We start from the raw sequence: 19599 nt of genomic DNA, 5'->3' as shown, positions 1-19599 counted from the left end.
CTATAGTCCGTATTAAAGTGAAAATTAAGTTTGAATGTAAAAATTTTAGTTTTTAACAATTTTATATTTCAATTTATTATTCTAAAATATAGTTAATTATAGCAGTTAATTAAATGCGTAACAATTTTCCTTTAATTAGTTACATTTGGAAAATTTTAATTTTCTTTGACACTTTAACAAATGACAGTCAAATTACTTGATTGCGTGTCTTTTGTATAATTTAACATTGTAATTTGGTGTTAATTATATGTTTAATACTATTGAAGTTTAATTTTTATTATGAAAAGACATTTTCATTTCAATTTTAAGTTTCCAGCTGATTTTCTCAATAACAGTTTATCTGCTAATTAATTCTCAATTAAGGGATTAAGTGTTCATATATCTTCACTTTATGGTTCACATGATTGACACAGTATCATGACTACGGCTTAACTATGTCATGACTACGGTTTTTTTTTTTTGGTTACTTTGTCTTTAGCCTCGACTATCTCTAGGCTAAGTCTAGACTACTATGTCTAGTCTATTACCTGACTATGAGCTGACAACGTCTTGTCAATTTCTCGACTATTTCCCGATTACCTATTGAAAATGTATTGGCTTTGACATTAGGCCCTGACTATGTCCGGCATATATCTTGACTATGCCTTAGATATTCCTTAACTTTTCCTTGAATATGCCATGGTAACCTTTAGCTATGCCTTGACTACGTCATACTTATGCCTAGACCATGCCCTGACTTTAACCTGCCCATAAAAATTGATCTTAAGGTTTCAAATTTAACTCCTTCTACTAAGTTACACCTTAATTAAAGTCTTGTCATTTTTTTATTATCAAACTTCTTTTATTTGCCGAACATTGCAAATGCAATTATAGCCATTATTGCGGATTTCATTTATTTTTTACCCTCACACCCTTAATCGATGCGCTCTTCACCAGCCGCATTCATCTCCTGGTAACCATATTACTGCCGCCATTGCCATCAATTGTTTTTATAATAAGGTTATGTTTGCTGTCTCTCTTCCTGTCGTTGTTACGACAAAGAAAACGACGGGGGAAACATTGGAGTAATTATTGTGGTTTACATTGGAGTTGTTTTATTGTTTGTTTATTTATTTGTCTGCGCTACCATTTGATTTTGGAAAGGTAGATAGGACAGCTAGCTAACGGCAGCTGTAACTGCATTTTGCCAGCACAATTTCCCTTCTTAATGAAGCAGGTTTAAAGTGAGTTAAATTGTAATGATTTTTGTATTTTTTTTTTTTCAACTGTTTTGTCCTTCAGCGTCATCATAAACATTTAGTAGAAATGTTATTGGTCTGATTGTTTTTCAATTTAATTTGTTTATTGTTGTCTTGTTATGGGATTTTTTGATATTGTTTTATTTGTAATACTGAGAGATTGAGGATAAACATAAGGTTTGTTTAAGGATTCATATGCGTCTTTAACCAGGCTTATGACTAGACTATGACTAGACTATGACTAGACTATGACTAGACTATGACTAGACTATGACTAGACTATGACTAGATATGACTAGACTATGACTAGACTATGACTAGACTTATGACTAGGACTATGACTAGACTATGACTAGACTAGACTATACTATTGAAGAATATGACTAGATATGACTAGACTATGATAGAATATGAATAGACTATGACTAGACTATGATAGACTATGACTAGACTATGACTACGACTATGACTAGACTATGACTAGACATGTAGACTATGATAGACTATGACTAGACTATGCCTAGACTATGACTGACTATGACTAGACTATGACTCGACTATGATAGACTATGACTAGACTATGACTAGACTATGACTAGACTATGGACTAGACTATGACTAGACTATGACTAGACTATGACTAGACTATGACTAGACTATGACTAGACTATGACTAGACTATGACTAGACTATGACTAGACTATGACTAGACTATGACTAGACTATGACTAGACTATGACTAGACTAGACTAGACTATGACTAGACTATGACTAGACTATGACTAGACTATGACTAGACTATGACTAGACTATGACTAGACTATGACTAGACTATGACTAGACTATGACTAGACTATGACTAGACTATGACTAGACTATGACTAGACTATGACTAGACTATGACTAGACTATGACTAGACTATGACTAGACTATGACTAGACTATGACTTGACTATGACTAGACTATGACTAGACTATGACTAGACTATGACTAGACTATGACTAGACTATGACTAGACTATGGCTAGACTATGGCTAGACTATGACTAGACTATGACTAGACTATGACTAGACTATGACTAGACTATCTAGACTATGACTAGACTATGACTAGACTATGACTAGACTATGACTAGGCTATGACTAGACTATGACTAGACTATGACTAGACTATGACTAGGCTATGACTAGACTATGACTAGACTATGACTAGACTATGACTAGACTATGACTAGACTATGACTAGACTATGACTAGACTATGACTAGACTATGACTAGACTATGACTAGACTATGACTAGACTATGACTAGACTATGACTAGACTATGACTAGACTATGACTAGACTATGACTAGACTATGACTAGACTATGACTAGACTATGACTAGACTATGACTAGACTATGACTAGACTATGACTAGACTATGACTAGACTATGACTAGACTATGACTAGACTATGACTAGACTATGACTAGACTATGACTAGACTATGACTAGACTATGACTAGACTATGACTAGACTATGACTAGACTATGACTAGACTATGACTAGACTATGACTAGACTATGACTAGACTATGACTAGACTATGACTAGACTATGACTAGACTATGACTAGACTATGACTAGACTATGACTAGACTATGACTAGACTATGACTAGACTATGACTAGACTATGACTAGGCTATCACTATACCATCACTGGGCTATCACTATACCATCACTAGACTATTATTAAACAATTACTGGACTATCACTAGACTGTCACTAGACTATCACTATACTACCACTAGACTATCACTAGACTACCACTAGACTATCACTTGACTATCTCTGGACTATCACTTAACTAAAACTAGACTATCACTAGACAATTACTGGACTATCATTAGGCTATCACTGGACTATCACATAGAGTATCACTGGACTATCACTAGATTATCATTAGACTATAACTAGGCTATCACTAGACTATTAGTAGACTGTGGCCAGACTAGCAATGGACAATTACTATAGACTACCACTAGACTATCACTATGCTATCACTATACTACTAAAAGACTATAGACTATCAGTAGACTACAAATATGCACTGTCAATGAACAATTAATTTTGCTAGACCATCACTAAACTATGACTAAACTATCACTTGACAATCACTAGAATCTAGTGACAAGACTATAACTAGACTATCGTTTTACTATCATTAGATTAGCAATAGACTATTGTTATATTATCAGTAGATTTTAAGCAGATTATCAGTAGACAATCGCTCGATTATGAATATACTATCTCTAGATTGTCACTAGACTGCCGCTAGACAAGAAGTAGACTATCATCAGATTATCGCTAGACTAATACTAGACTATCATTGGAATATATGTAAAATGAATCTACATCTCCCCTCTGCTTACTTTAACTATTGGTTACTTGTAATTGTTAACAAACCTTCCTTATTTGGGAGTTCTCTATAATATAACCGATTTCTTGATTGCACTGGACACTAAGTAGATTACATCTGTACCTAATACAATTTTTTGCAGTGTTGCGTGGGATAAAAAAGTTTTATATTTTCTGTTTTTTTCTCATTTTTATCGGAGATCATTATTGCAAAAAAAATAATATTAAAACAAAATCTACAAGAAAAAAAGCTCAAAACAAAATACAAAAATAATCCTGCAATTTTATTGTTGCGGGATTTTGTAGGCCTAATTGAGTTTTCAAGTTGTTGTTTCGACTATGCTATTGTATTGAACTGTTTTTCTCGATTTTTTTCTTTTTTTTTTTGCAAAACAAAATAGAAATAAAATTTTCGCTTACGTTAACGTATTTTCTGCTTCAATAAGTAATAAATTATTACTGAAACGTGTATTTTTCCTGAGTGGTTCCAAAAACAGTGCACAAAAAAGTTTTCAACAGGGTCTGCATGCCCCTGCCACTAGTAGGAGAGAAAGAAAGGTTGCAAGTTATTTTTTTCTATTTTGGGTAGAGATTTAACTTTTATCTGTAATACCTTGAGATTTATTTGAAACAAATTATAAGTCTTAAACTCGTACTTCTTTATGTATTTACAGTTGTACTTTATTTCAGTAAGTATGTATTTACTCCTGCCAGCACTTACAGCTGAATATCTGTTATTGACTAAATATTTTGTATATATTTTTTTTGCTGTTTTATTTATTTTTATTTAAGTTTTGTTGTATTTATTTTTTTATTATTATCCTAAGGATTAAGTTGTGATGCGCAGATGTTAATCGAATGTTATGGAGAGGAAATGAACAAATGTTGAAACAAAAAGAAAAAAAAGTTATTCCTTAAGGACATTAGTAACGATTTATAGGGTTTAGTGAAGTAAGAGAATCAATAATAATAAAAACTACTTATTATGGGTTTGACATGAAAACTAATTAAACAGAAAAAAATCAACAGCAACAACAAAAAAGTTGTAACTTGTAATTTGTAAAAGAAGTGGAAAAAAGGGAAAAATAAATAATGAAATCATTAAAGTGGTAAAAAGTGGGAGTGTGTGAGATTTAAGGTGATAATTGGGTGAGAACGATTTTAAAGAGCACGCTACTTTTGTAAATAATTTGTTTGTCAGAGTCTATAGTTTAGTCTATAGTGTATTATATAGTCTAGTCTATAGTCTATTATATAGTCTATTATATAGTCTAGTCTATAGTATAGTCTATAGTATAGTCTAGTCTAGTCTATAGTCTATTATATAGTCTATTATATAGTCTAGTCTATAGTCTAGTCTATAGTCTAGTCTATAGTCTAGTCTATAGTCTAGTCTATAGTCTAGTCTATAGCCTAGTCTATAGTCTAGTCTATAGTCTAGTCTATAGTCTAGTCTATAGTCTAGTCTATAGTCTAGTCTATAGTCTAGTCTATAGTCTAGTCTATAGTCTAGTCTATAGTCTAGTCTATAGTCTAGTCTATAGTCTAGTCTATAGTCTAGTCTATAGTCTAGTCTATAGTCTAGTCTATAGTCTAGTCTATAGTCTAGTCTATAGTCTAGTCTATAGTCTAGTCTATAGTCTAGTCTATAGTCTAGTCTATAGTCTAGTCTATAGTCTAGTCTATAGTCTAGTCTACAGTCTAGTCTATAGTCTAGTCTATAGTCTAGTCTACAGTCTAGTCTATAGTCTAGTCTATAGTCTAGTGTATAGTCTAGTCTATAGTCTAGTTTATAATCTAGTCTATAGTCTAGTCTATAGTCTAGTCTATAGTCTAGTCTATAGTCTAGTCTATAGTCTAGTCTATAGTCTAGTCTATAGTCTAGTCTATAGTCTAGTCTATAGTCTAGTCTATAGTCTAGTCTATAGTCTAGTCTATAGTCTAGTCTATAGTCTAGTCTATAGTCTAGTCTATAGTCTAGTCTATAGTCTAGTCTATAGTCTAGTCTATAGTCTAGTCCTATAGTCTAGTCTATAGTCTAGTCTATAGTCTAGTCTATAGTCTAGTCTATAGTCTAGTCTATAGTCTAGTCTATAGTCTAGTCTATAGTCTAGTCTATAGTCTAGTCTATAGTCTAGTCTATAGTCTAGTCTATAGTCTAGTCTATAGTCTAGTCTATAGTCTAGTCTATAGTCTAGTCTATAGTAGTCTATAGTCTAGTCTATAGTCTAGTCTATAGTCTAGTCTATAGTCTAGTCTATAGTCTAGTCTATAGTCTGTCTATAGTCTAGTCTATAGGTCTAGTCTATAGTCTAGTCTATAGTCTAGTCTATAGTCTAGGTCTATAGTCTAGTCTATAGTCTAGTCTATAGTCTAGTCTATAGTCTAGTCTATAGTCTAGTCTATAGTCTAGTCTATAGTCTAGTCTATAGTCTAGTCTATAGTCTAGTCTATAGTCTAGTCTATAGTCTAGTCTATAGTCTAGTCTATAGTTAGTAGTCTATAGTCTAGTCTATAGTCTAGTCTATAGTCTCGTCTATAGTCTAGTCTATAGTCTAGTCTATAGTCTAGTCTATAGTCTAGTCTATAGTCTAGTCTATAGTCTAGTCTATAGTCTAGTCTATAGTCTAGTCTATAGTCTAGTCTATAGTCTAGTCTATAGTCTAGTCTATAGTCTAGTCTATAGTCTAGTCTATGTCTAGTCTATAGTCTAGTCTATAGTCTAGTCTATAGTCTAGTCTATAGTCTAGTCTATAGTCTAGTCTATAGTCTAGTCTATAGTCTAGTCTATAGTCTAGTCTATAGTCTAGTCTATAGTCTAGTCTATAGTCTAGTCTATAGTCTAGTCTATAGTCTAGTCTATAGTCTAGTCTATAGTCTAGTCTATAGTCTAGTCTATAGTCTAGTCTATAGTCTATAGTCTAGTCTATAGTCTAGTCTATAGTCTAGTCTATAGTCTAGTCTATAGTCTAGTCTATAGTCTAGTCTATAGTCTAGTCTATAGTCTAGTCTTAGTCTAGTCTATAGTCTAGTCTATAGTCTAGTCTATAGTCTAGTCTATAGTCTAGTCTATAGTCTAGTCTATAGTCTAGTCTGTAGTCTAGTCCAAAGTCTAGTCTATAGTCTAGTCTAAAGACTAGTCTATAGTCTAGTCTATAGTATAGTCTATATTCTAGTCTATAGTCTAGTCTATAGTATAGTCTATAGTCTAGTCTATAGTCTAGGCTATAGTCTAGTCTATAGTCTAGTCTTTAGTCTAGTCTATAGTCTAGTATATAGTCTAGTCTATAGTCTAGACTATAGTCTAGTCTAGTTTTAGTCTATATTCTGGTCTAGCATATAGTCTAGTCTACATAGTCTAGTTTGTAGCCTAGTCTGTGATCCAGTCATAGTCTTGTCAGAGTCGAGTTATTGTCTGGTCAAAGTCTGGTCACAGCTTAGTTATAGATGGACGTTGTTCTATGGCTTAGCTTACAAGACAAACGAGTGTAGTTCTAACCATAATTAAAAAATTAAACGCCCACAAAATGTGCCATACAAGTGAGAAATATACAGAATTATACAGGCCATATAAAACCCTTTAGTGTATTAATTTACACCTCAGTTTTGTGTCAAACTGTTCAAGCACACTTTTCAAGATATCGGAATTTTTGTTATATTAAACAAAGTCATGCAATTGAGACGACCTAAAGATGTTGGTCAACCAATAGACTCCATTTACGGTCTCAAATATCTATGGATGAATTGGACCATTGTCGGTATGCATCCACCGGCAAATTTGACGGCTATATGGCGTATTATTTATTATATATATAGTGTTATATTAACTCTAATTGCCGGTTTCGGTTTGCCAGTCACAATGTTAGCCAATCTCTGGTTTATTGACTCACGACAAGAACTGGTAGCAAATCTTTCTTTAAGTACTACCATTGCTGTTGCTGGATTAAAGCAATTTGCCCTATGGATACATTTGCGTCGCTTACTCAAATCAAATTTAGTATTAAAACCTCTAGATGAGCGAAGTAATCATAATCCTCAAGATCGTATGAATATTTTAAATGCTATACGCTACTGTCATCTATACTATGCGATTTATACGTCTACTTATTTGATTTGTGCCTATGGTTTTGCCTACATTGGTTGGTCCAATCACAGATTGATCTATAGTGGTTGGTTTCCTAGACTCTTCGACAGTCCACGGGCTAATTATTTGGCTGCATTTACGTATCAAAATATCGCTCAAACAACTTTAGTTTTCCAGAATGGCAACAATGATATGTATCCTTTGTGTTATTTATCCTTGATAATTGGCCACTTGGACTCATTGGCTGAACGTATAAAAAGAATTGGTGCAGATAAGAAGTGTTCGATTGAGGAAAATGTCGAAGAATTACGGTTGTGTATATTGGATCATAAGAATCTGTTAGAGTAAGTAAAGAATGCAATCATAGGGAGAAAATCTGTAATTAATTTATTTATGCTACAGTTATTTCGAATGCATACGTCCCGTTATCTCTACCACTTTATTTTTGCAATTCTTCATAACCGCCTTTGCTCTCTGTCTAAGCGCTATCAATTTAATTGCTTTCGATCGTGATGTAACCGAACAAATTTTTGCCATTCTTTATTTAATTATAATATTGTTTCAAATATTTCCCACCTGTTGGCATGTCAATGTTCTAATGGAGAAGAGTGATTATTTAACGACGGCCATGTACAGTTGCAATTGGATGGATCAGAATCAGAAATTTCGTAAAATGTTAATAATATTTATGCAACGTTCACAGAAGACCAATACCGTATTGGCTGGTAATTTGGCACCGGTAACATTGCAAACATTTTTGGCGGTGTGTTTGTGTCGACTTGATTGTAATTTTTGACAACTGTTAACTGTTGTTCTTATTTTTCAGATAATTCGTTTTTCATTTTCGATGTTTACGATTTTCAGCAAATCTTAAAGTGTTTCGAAACATAAAACTATTTTGTATTAGAAATTGCGGTAAAATACATATCTAACCAATAAAGTTTGAATTTATAATTGAACTAAATTTGGCTCAAAATGCTTTTCGTATATATTGGGAATATAATGTGATAACTTCAATGGTACTTATTAGAATTATAGTTCCTTAAATAGGAATCCAATTCAGTTTTGGTTCAGTTCTAGTTCAGTTCTAGTTCAGTTCTAGTTCAGTTCTAGTTCAGTTCTAGTTCAGTTCTAGTTCAGTTCTAGTTCAGTTCTAGTTCAGTTCTAGTTCAGTTCTAGTTCAGTTCTAGTTCAGTTCTAGTTCAGTTCTAGTTCAGTTCTAGTTCAGTTCTAGTTCAGTTCTAGTTCAGTTCTAGTTGAGTTCTAGTTGAGTTCTAGTTCAGTTCTAGTTCAGTTCTAGTTGAGTTCTAGTTGAGTTCTAGTTCAGTTTCTAGTTCAGTTCTAGTTCAGTTCTAGTTCAGTTCTAGTTCAGTTCTAGTTCAGTTCTAGTTCAGTTCTAGTTCAGTTCTAGTTCAGTTCTAGTTCAGTTCTAGTTCAGTTCTAGTTCAGTTCTAGTTCAGTTCTAGTTCAGTTCTAGTTCAGTTCTAGTTCAGTTCTAGTTCAGTTCTAGTTCAGTTCTAGTTCAGTTCTAGTTCAGTTCTAGTTCAGTTCTAGTTCAGTTCTAGTTCAGTTCTAGTTCAGTTCTAGTTCAGTTCTAGTTCAGTTCTAGTTCAGTTCTAGTTCAGTTCTAGTTCAGTTCTAGTTCAGTTCTAGTTCAGTTCTAGTTCAGTTCTAGTTCAGTTCTAGTTCAGTTCTAGTTCAGTTCTAGTTCAGTTCTAGTTCAGTTCTAGTTCAGTTCTAGTTCAGTTCTAGTTCAGTCTAGTTCAGTTCTAGTTCAGTTCTAGTTCAGTTCTAGTTCAGTTCTAGTTCAGTTCTAGTTCAGTTCTAGTTCAGTTCTAGTTCAGTTCTAGTTCAGTTCTAGTTCAGTTCTAGTTCAGTTCTAGTTCAGTTCTAGTTCAGTTCTAGTTCAGTTCTAGTTCAGTTCTAGTTCAGTTCTAGTTCAGTTCTAGTTCAGTTCTAGTTCAGTTCTAGTTCAGTTCTAGTTCAGTTCTAGTTCAGTTCTAGTTCAGTTCTAGTTCAGTTCTAGTTCAGTTCTAGTTCAGTTCTAGTTCAGTTCTAGTTCAGTTCTAGTTCAGTTCTAGTTCAGTTCTAGTTCAGTTCTAGTTCAGTTCTAGTTCAGTTCTAGTTCAGTTCTAGTTCAGTTCTAGTTCAGTTCTAGTTCAGTTCTAGTTCAGTTCTAGTTCAGTTCTAGTTCAGTTCTAGTTCAGTTCTAGTTCAGTTCTAGTTCAGTTCTAGTTCAGTTCTAGTTCAGTTCTAGTTCAGTTCTAGTTCAGTTCTAGTTCAGTTCTAGTTCAGTTCTAGTTCAGTTCTAGTTCAGTTCTAATTCAATTCTAGTTCAGTTCTAGTTCAGTTCTAGTTCAGTTCTAGTTCAGTTCTAGTTCAGTTCTAGTTCAGTTAGTTCAGTTCTAGTTCAGTTCTAGTTCAGTTCTAGTTCAGTTCTAGTTCAGTTCTAGTTCAGTTCTAGTCAGTTCTAGTTCAGTTCTAGTTCAGTTCTAGTTCAGTTCTAGTTCAGTTCTAGTTCAGTTCAGTTCAGTTCTAGTTCAGTTCTAGTTCAGTTCTAGTTCAGTTCTAGTTCAGTTCTAGTTCAGTTCTAGTTCAGTTCTAGTTCAGTTCTAGTTCAGTTCTAGTTCAGTTCTAGTTCAGTTCTAGTTCAGTTCTAGTTCAGTTCTAGTTCAGTTCTAGTTCAGTTCTAGTTCAGTTCTAGTTCAGTTCTAGTTCAGTTCTAGTTCAGTTCTAGTTCAGTTTAGTTCAGTTCTAGTTCAGTTCTAGTTCAGTTCTAGTTCAGTTCTAGTTCAGTTCTAGTTCAGTTCTAGTTCAGTTCTAGTTCAGTTCTAGTTCAGTTCTAGTTCAGTTCTAGTTCAGTTCTAGTTCAGTTCTAGTTCAGTTCTAGTTCAGTTCTAGTTCAGTTCTAGTTCAGTTCTAGTTCAGTTCTAGTTCAGTTCTAGTTCAGTTCTAGTTCAGTTCTAGTTCAGTTCTAGTTCAGTTCTAGTTCAGTTCTAGTTCAGTTCTAGTTCAGTTCTAGTTCAGTTCTAGTTCAGTTCTAGTTCAGTTCTAGTTCAGTTCTAGTTCAGTTCTAGTTCAGTTCTAGTTCAGTTCTAGTTCAGTTCTAGTTCAGTTCTAGTTCAGTTCTAGTTCAGTTCTAGTTCAGTTCTAGTTCAGTTCTAGTTCAGTTCTAGTTCAGTTCTAGTTCAGTTCTAGTTCAGTTCTAGTTCAGTTCTAGTTCAGTTCTAGTTCAGTTCTAGTTCAGTTCTAGTTCAGTTCTAGTTTAGCTCTAGTTCAGTTCTACTTCAGTTTGGAAACATTTCTTAATATTTAAATCTTTCTTAATAATTAAAAATATTACGTACAAAATTGCGTTATAAATAGTTTCTAAAAGATAATTGTTGTTGGTATTTAAGTAGGAGGTACATACTTGGACACGTGTTTTAATTTAATTTAAATTACCTAAAACATTGTATAAAGCACAGATAAAGTCATTTCCTTAATATATCACAAATAAATTGTTATACACGGTGAAAACAGTTTTAGCTGAAATAACTAATTATCAAATGGATTGAAGTCTATTTTTGGATAGAAGCACTAAAGTAAACAATTTTCAAATAAGATAATACATTTAAATATAAATTCAATTATTTCAACTGTGACTGTTTTCTTAGTGTAGTTATAGTCCTAATTAGAAAAAATTGACACACCCACAAAAAACTAAACAATGGATATAAAAACCCTTTGGAAAATACCATAGACCTTAGTTATTATTCGACCATTCCACACACACTTCAAAGGAATCTAACGGGAAATTGTTTTTAAGCAAAACAAACAGCAAGTGGCAGTCATGCATTTGCGAAAGCCTACAGATTTAGGACAACCATTAAACTCCGCTAATGGTTTCAAATATCTATGGATGAATTGGTTTTTTGTGGGTATGCATCCACCCCTTAACAGTAAATCAATTTTATGGAACATCCTGTACTACACATATTCTGCAGTAATTAATATACTGGCCAGTGTCTGCTTGCCAGCCTCAATGTTAGCCAATCTCTGGCTTATTAACTCTTGGCAGGAAGTGGTGGCAAATCTTTCACTTACAACTACCATTGCCATAGCACCATTTAAACAGCTGGCCGTTCTAATACATCGTCGAGCATTACTTAAAGCGAATGAATTCTTAAAGCCATTGGATGAACGTAGTAGCCAACAAGTCCGGGATCGTAGAATTATTCTAAATGCTACGCATTATTGCCATCTTTACTATATATTTTATATCGCAATTTACTGCTTTTGTGCCATCGGTTTTGCCTACATTGGCTGGATCAATGATCGTTTGGTATATAGTGGTTGGTTTCCCAATGTCTTATCCGATACGAGGTCGAACTATATTCTAGCATTCTCCTATCAAAATTTTGCTCAAACTTGTTTGGTCTTTCAAAATGCCAACAATGATGTTTATCCTTTGTGTTATCTATCAATGGTTATAGCTCATTTGGAGACATTAGCGAATCGTATAGAGAGAATTGGTATGGATAAGAAAAAACTAACTTCTGAGGAAAGTATCGAAGAGTTAAAGTTGTGTATATTGGATCATAAGAATCTGTTGGGGTGAGTAGAGTGTTATTTACGAAACAAAACTAATAATTGATGTGAGGTTTTGTATGATGGTATGTACGACTCAGTATGAAAAATTTCTAGGAATATATTCAAAGTGAAACTATAAAATGCAGTCATTTTTGTTAAATATTTATGGCAGACAAATAAATAATATTCCTATATGGCACTCTAGAAAATTCTAAGTATTGCAAAAATTGACCTTTGACCTCCACAGTTTATGTTCGGAGATATACATACTTTATACATTCTGAACCATAGTACTATGTATATACTGTCTGAACTAGAACTGAACTAGAACTGAATTAGAATTTTACTAGAACTGAACTAGAACTGAACTAAAACTGAACTAGAACTGAACTAGAACTGAACTAGGACTGAACTAGAACTGAACTAGAACTGAACTAGAACTGAACTAGAACTGAACAAGAACTGAACTAGAACTGAACTAGAACTGAACTAGAACTGAACTAGAACTGAACTAGAACTGAACTAGAACTGAACTTAAACTGAACTTAAACTGAACTAGAACTGAACTAGAACTGAACTAGAACTGAACTAGAACTGAACTAGAACTGAACTAGAACTGAACTAGAACTGAACTAGAACTGAACTAGAACTGAACTAGAACTGAACTAGAACTGAACTAGAACTGAACTAGAACTGAACTAGAACTGAACTAGAACTGAACTAGAACTGAACTACTAGGACTGAACTAGTAGTTAGTTAGTTAGTTAGTTAGTTAGTAGTTAGTAGTAGTTAGTTAGTTAGTTAGTTAGTTAGTTAGTTAGTTAGTTAGTAGTTAGTTAGTTAGTTAGTTAGTTAGTTAGTTAGTTAGTTAGTTAGTTAGTTAGTTAGTTAGTTAGTTAGTTAGTTAGTTAGTTAGTTAGTTAGTTAGTTAGTTAGTTAGTTAGTTAGTTAGTTAGTTAGTTAGTTAGTTAGTTAGTTAGTTAGTTAGTTAGTTAGTTAGTTAGTAGTTAGTTAGTTAGTTAGTTAGTTAGTTAGTTAGTTAGTTAGTTAGTTAGTTAGTTAGTTAGTTAGTTAGTAGTTAGTTAGTTAGTTAGTTAGTTAGTTAGTTAGTTAGTTAGTTAGTTAGTTAGTTAGTTAGTTAGTTAGTTAGTTAGTTAGTTAGTTAGTTAGTTAGTTAGTTAGTTAGTTAGTTAGTTAGTTAGTTAGTTAGTTAGTTAGTAGTTAGTTAGTTAGTTAGTTAGTTAGTTAGTTAGTTAGTTAGTTAGTTAGTTAGTTAGTTAGTTAGTTAGTTAGTTAGTTAGTTAGTTAGTTAGTTAGTTAGTTAGTTAGTTAGTTAGTTAGTTAGTTAGTAGTTAGTTAGTTAGTTAGTTAGTAGTTAGTTAGTTAGTTAGTTAGTTAGTTAGTTAGTTAGTTAGTTAGTTAGTTAGTTAGTAGTTAGTTAGTTAGTTAGTTAGTTAGTTAGTTAGTTAGTTAGTTAGTTAGTTAGTTAGTTAGTTAGTTAGTTAGTTAGTTAGTTAGTTAGTTAGTTAGTTAGTTAGTTAGTTAGTTAGTTAGTTAGTTAGTTAGTTAGTTAGTTAGTTAGTTAGTTAGTTAGTTAGTTAGTTAGTTAGTTAGTTAGTTAGTTAGTTAGTTAGTTAGTTAGTTAGTTAGTTAGTTAGTTAGTTAGTTAGTTAGTTAGTTAGTTAGTTAGTAGTTAGTTAGTTAGTTAGTAGTTAGTTAGTTAGTTAGTTAGTTAGTTAGTTAGTTAGTTAGTTAGTTAGTTAGTTAGTTAGTTAGTTAGTTAGTTAGTTAGTTAGTTAGTTAGTAGTTAGTTAGTTAGTTAGTTAGTTAGTTAGTAGTTAGTTAGTAGTTAGTTAGTTAGTTAGTTAGTTAGTTAGTTAGTTAGTTAGTTAGTTAGTTAGTTAGTTAGTTAGTTAGTAGTTAGTTAGTTAGTTAGTTAGTTAGTTAGTTAGTTAGTTAGTTAGTTAGTTAGTTAGTTAGTTAGTTAGTTAGTTAGTTAGTTAGTTAGTTAGTTAGTTAGTTAGTTAGTTAGTTAGTTAGTTAGTTAGTTAGTTAGTTAGTTAGTTAGTTAGTTAGTAGTTAGTTAGTTAGTTAGTTAGTTAGTTAGTTAGTTAGTTAGTTAGTTAGTTAGTTAGTTAGTTAGTTAGTTAGTTAGTTAGTTAGAAAAACTATAAATCTCCATTCAAAACATCATCGCTTCCGCTTTTTTTTTTTTCAAATTTCGTTCCGATACCTTCAATTGCTTCATATTTACTGGTATATTCTGCTGTCTTTAAAGTGCAATTTTTAGAAACTCCTTTCATGAAGTTTATTGTTATTTTACCATAGAAAGTTTTATTCCATTTTTGTGAAATTTTCCCCTTTACCGAAAAAAATTTGTATTATTTTACTTTTTAAGTTACTTTTTAGTTTTTCCAAAAAATTTTCATTTTACATTTTAAAATAATCAAATACTTTAGCTCATTAGCATGCAAATCATGCCTAACCAGGCTTTTTAACTCCCATTACTAGGAACGTTGCTTGTAGAGCCTTTTTCATTTGTGTGCCTTTATCCTAGGAGATTTTAATTCATCACTGAGAGAAGACACAAATACAAAAGACCAAAAAAACTTTTTTCCAATGCAAAAACAATGTTTCCCAAAAATTTCGCAAAGAATCACTAGAAAATCATCTCGTCATTGTGAACACATATTATATGGTCGCAGCAAGTGGTGTGTGAATGTAAACGATTTTGCCTTAAGAAAAATAATCAAAGTTTCTTTTAATTTTGCTTTTGGAAGTGTTCTGTTTTATACTTTTTCTTTTGAAAAAAAGAGGAGGAAAAATGGCAAACACGCTTAAACTTAAAATAACACGTCCTACAAAGGCAGAGAGTGGAGTGGTGAACTCGTGCAGTGAGTGAAAATGGGAGGTATTGGTTAAATTGTATAATGCCTTGAAATGTTGCTGTTTTAACAAGTAACCAGTAATGCTAACAGTGGGACGTACATAAATAATTTAAGGTCTTTTTAAAAAGTTTTATTTACTTCATTGTAGAGATATTTAAAGAAAAGCAAAAAAGCATTGAAAATTACACATACTTTTGTCCCACTGTTCTTTAATATTATTTAACTTAAAACCAGCACGTTCTAGTTAGACACCAAACTATGCACACACACACACACGATAGTAATCGAACACAGCATTTGCTAAAAAAACTACAACTATGTACATGTGAAATCCAAAAATAAACTTATAAGTGGTGGCAAAATAAGCCCATTACTCCCGACGTATTAAGTATTTGTAACTGCGTGTGTTTTGTAAGTTTTTTTGTTTAAAATTTTGTGGCTAAAAGTACTTAGCATATCATCAGCATTTAAAACAGGTGCCATGTATACACATCGAATGGCTTTTAACAGCTCTTTTCAAACACAATTTAATCCTTTATTTTATAGTTTGTTGATCGAGACCCCAATGGAGAAGTTTTTGGTTAAAGAAAATATAAAATTTCTGGACTAGCTTATTGATTTGCCTATGGACTAGTCTATTGACTTGCCTATTGGCTAGTCTATGGACTATTGACTAGTATATGGACTAGATTATTGACTAGTCTATGGACCATCCTTATGACTAGTCTTTGGACTAGCCTATTGACTATTCTATGGACTATTGACTATCCTATTGTATAGTCTATGGAATAGCTATTGACTAGTCAATGGACTAGTCAATGTTTATTGATTGAGTATATGAACTGGACTATTTACTAGTCTATGAACTATTGACTAGTTTATGGACTATCCTAATGATTAGTCTATAGACTAGTCTATTGAGTAGCCTATTGACTAGTCTATTGACTAGGCTATTGACTAGTCAATGGACCAGTATATGGACGACTAGTATATGGACTAGCTTATTGATAAGTCTATGGATAAGCCTATTGAGTAGCCTATTGACTAGTCTATGGACTAGACTATGGAATAGTATATGGACTAGACTATTTACTAGTCTATGAACTATTGACTAGCTTATTGATTAGTCTATGGACTAGTCTGTGAACTATTGACTAGTTTATGGACCATCCTTATGACTAGTCTATGGACTAGCATATTGATTAGCCTATTGACTAGTCTATGAACTATTGACCAGCTTATTGTATAGTATATGGACTAGCCTGTTGACTATGGACCATGTATGAATACTACATGGACTAGAATATTGACTAGTCTATGAACTATTGACTAGCCTATTGGTTAGTCTATGGGCAAGCCTATTGACTAGCCTATTGATTAGTCTATGGTCTAGTCTATGAACTACCCTATTGACTAGCTTATTGACTAGCTTATTGACTAGCCTATTGATTAGTCTATGGACTAGTATGTAATAGCCTATTATGTAGCCTATTGACTAGTCTATGAACCACTGTATGGACTAGCCTATTGACTAGTCTATGGGTAAGCCTATTGACTAGTCTTGGGACTAGCCTAGTTACTAGTCCATCGACTAGTCTATGAACTACTCTATGGACTAGCCTATTGACTAGTCTTTGGACTAACTTATTGACTAGTCTATGGACTAGCCTATTGACTAGTCTATTGATTAGTCTATGGACTAGTTTGTGAACTACCCTATTGACTAGCCTATTGATTAGTCTATGGACTAGTATGTAATAGCCTATTATGTAGCCTATTGACTAGTCTATGAACCACTGTATGGACTAGCCTATTGACTAGTCTATGGACTGGCCTATTGACTAGTCTTTGGACTAACTTATTGACTAGGGACTAGCCTATTGACTGCTGGATAAACCAATATGATTCGACATATCCAAATATTACAAATGATTCCTAATTTGAGACTCAATTTCCTACTGGTCACTTAAATATCCTCCTTAATATATATTTAACTGTATGTGTGGTAATGTACATATGTATGGCAAAATACTTTAAAATAATAGAATAAAATCTGTATAACTTTTTGGCATGACAAAACTCTAAAATAGCAATGAAAATTTCTACTCTTCGCCTCCACAAAAAATAAAAAAAAAAACTAGATTAAAATATGCGCAACATAAAACAGCAGCAATGGCGACAACAAAAAACGAAAAAACTTTTTAACACTCAAATGCATTAAAGCATTAAGTAGACGACAACTGAAACGGAAGTTGTATGAAAAACTGCATTCTGATTATAACAGGAACGAAGCGAACAACAACAACAACTAGCAACTGTTGTCACAAAGACAATACAAATTTTAATGCAAATCTGCCAAAATAAATACAATAAAAACACTTATAATCGGTCGTTGTCGTTAATGTTATATTCAACAATAGGTAGGAGTGCGAACTAGGTGATTTTTGATCCCATCATGAAACGATCTTATCTGACAGTGATACAAATATTTAAACAATGTTATATGAAACTACATTAAGAAAAAATTTATTGATTTGACAATTTGACATAAAATATCAAAAAATTTTCTTTCTTTTCCAGTTACTTCGAATGCATACGTCCCGTCATCTCGGCCACTCTGTTTTTGCAATTTTTCATTACCGGTTTTTCACTGTGTATGACAGCCATCAATTTAATTGCTTTCGATAGTGATATTACACAGAAATTTTTCGCTTCTATATATTTGGGGGTCATTCTCATTCAGATATTTCCCACCTGTTGGCATGTCAATGTGATAATGGAGAAAAGTGACTATTTAACTACGGCGATGTACCGTTGCAATTGGATGGATCAGAATCAGAAATTTCGCAAAATGTTAATAATATTTATGCAACGTTCACAGAAAACGAATACGGTATTGGCTGGTAATTTGGCACCGGTAACATTGCAAACATTTCTGGCGGTAAGTTTAAAGTTTTTTTCGGATATTATTAGTTGTTTTTATATTGTTATATATTTTACAGATAATACGTTTTTCATTTTCCATGTTTACGATTTTTAGCCAAGTTCAAAGTTGAAGTTTTTAGGTAAATGAAAATTTAAATAAATGAAAGTTATGGAAAAAAAATTAAATACAATTTTTTTTTTTAATTTATATAGTCTAAACTTTGTTCACACACCTACCAGAGATACAAGCCGAGACGGCTCAAATCGGTGGCGGCTGGTCGCCGGTAATATTTAGCAAGCCGCGCCGCCGCCGACTTCTTTCGGCTCAAAAGCTAAGCCGGCTTAAACGTAGCCGCTGATAAAGATTGGAATCGCACATATCTTTCAGAAAATAATTTCACCAATTTAAACAGAGTTGCCACTATTTCAAATTCTTATGGCAAATTCAAAAGAGTTGCCACACAATATTGTGCTAATATTAAAATAGTGATAACTACTTATATAGAGACAGGTTTCTATATAACAGACTATTATACAGAGATTTTTCAATATAATAAACGCTTGTAAGGTCAATTTCTGAAGAAAAAGTTAAATAGAGCCGACAATTTAGCCGCCGCCGTTATTTTCTATAATAAGCCGCCGCCGCCGACCTTTTGCATCGGCTTGTATCTCTGACACCTACCTTAAGGTATATTATTCCGCTCAAACATTTTCTAAGTCGATTTAGCTATGTCCGTCCTTCCTTGTAAACATTGTAGTAAAAAGTTGTATTTTTTAGACAATCTGTTGAAATTGGGCACTCATGCCTCTTTCTGAAAACACCTTTTGAAAATGGTAGATATGGGTCCATTATTTAATCTTGCACACATACAACTGCACCCATCCAAATAACTAAAAAAATCAATACTCAATACACTACCACCTTAATAAACTACATATGTACTAGCGTATTAACTAGTCAATGGACTAACCTATCGACTTCTCTATAGACTAACCTATTGTCTGCTCTATGGTGTAGCCTATTGAATAGTCTATGGACTAGCCTATTGACTAATCTATATTGACTATCCTATTGACAAGACCAGCCAAAAGGCACATAGACTTTTGAATCTATAAATATTTTGTAAAATATTCCAAATCTTAAGAAAAATCTTTCTTTAGCAAATACTTTTAAAAATAATTACTTACGTAAGTCATTACTTAGTCAATACTTAAATAATTAGTTACATTAAATGACCTATAATAAATCATTAATTGTAAATTCAGGTTATTAGTAGAAAAGCCTTATCTTGTAGTAGTGAAGTTATAATGAAGATGATAGAACAAATTTGTTTCCACTTCAGGACATATTTATATATAAATGAAAACTTACTAACTAAATGAGAATTATAAAGATTCTGGTTAAAAAATCTTTAAAATCGTTAGCTAAATGTATAAAAATACGAAAAAAGTTACTTTTGTTTAAATTTATTTCAAAAATAACAAAATA

General features: G+C 32.6%; 2 protein-coding genes across 2 annotated transcripts; both read left to right on the top strand.

The window, feature by feature from the left end:
* The first annotated feature begins 7311 nt into the window (after window positions 1-7311).
* LOC119610329 (odorant receptor 59b-like) lies at window positions 7312-8616 on the top strand. The gene is made up of 3 exons (XM_037965492.1): window positions 7312-8069; window positions 8128-8510; window positions 8552-8616. Exons 1-3 carry the CDS (start codon window positions 7312-7314, stop codon window positions 8614-8616), a joined length of 1206 nt encoding a protein of 401 aa, XP_037821420.1.
* Window positions 8617-11557: 2941 nt separating this feature from the next.
* Window positions 11558-18241, top strand: LOC119610328 (odorant receptor 7a-like). Its single transcript, XM_037965491.1, has 3 exons — window positions 11558-12321; window positions 17766-18126; window positions 18188-18241. Exons 1-3 carry the CDS (start codon window positions 11558-11560, stop codon window positions 18239-18241), a joined length of 1179 nt encoding a protein of 392 aa, XP_037821419.1.
* The last annotated feature ends 1358 nt before the right edge of the window (window positions 18242-19599 follow it).

The sequence above is a fragment of the Lucilia sericata genome, unplaced genomic scaffold, assembly GCF_015586225.1.
Source record: "Lucilia sericata isolate MDLA Ls3-8-SP2 unplaced genomic scaffold, ASM1558622v1 Contig001154F_arrow, whole genome shotgun sequence".
NCBI lineage: Eukaryota > Metazoa > Arthropoda > Insecta > Diptera > Calliphoridae > Lucilia > Lucilia sericata.
Note: the sequence above shows the minus strand (reverse complement) of the source record. Positions and strands in the feature narration are given on the sequence as shown.

Coding starts and splice junctions, on each gene's coding strand:
- LOC119610328 (XM_037965491.1), top strand. CDS start 11,558: ATGCATTTGCGAAAGCCTACAGATTTAGGACAACCATTAAACTCCGCT. Junction 12,322..17,765: donor GATCATAAGAATCTGTTGGG/GTGAGTAGAGTG, acceptor TTTCTTTTCCAG/TTACTTCGAATGCATACGTC. Junction 18,127..18,187: donor CATTGCAAACATTTCTGGCG/GTAAGTTTAAAG, acceptor TATATTTTACAG/ATAATACGTTTTTCATTTTC.
- LOC119610329 (XM_037965492.1), top strand. CDS start 7,312: ATGCAATTGAGACGACCTAAAGATGTTGGTCAACCAATAGACTCCATT. Junction 8,070..8,127: donor GATCATAAGAATCTGTTAGA/GTAAGTAAAGAA, acceptor TTTATGCTACAG/TTATTTCGAATGCATACGTC. Junction 8,511..8,551: donor GTGTTTGTGTCGACTTGATT/GTAATTTTTGAC, acceptor CTTATTTTTCAG/ATAATTCGTTTTTCATTTTC.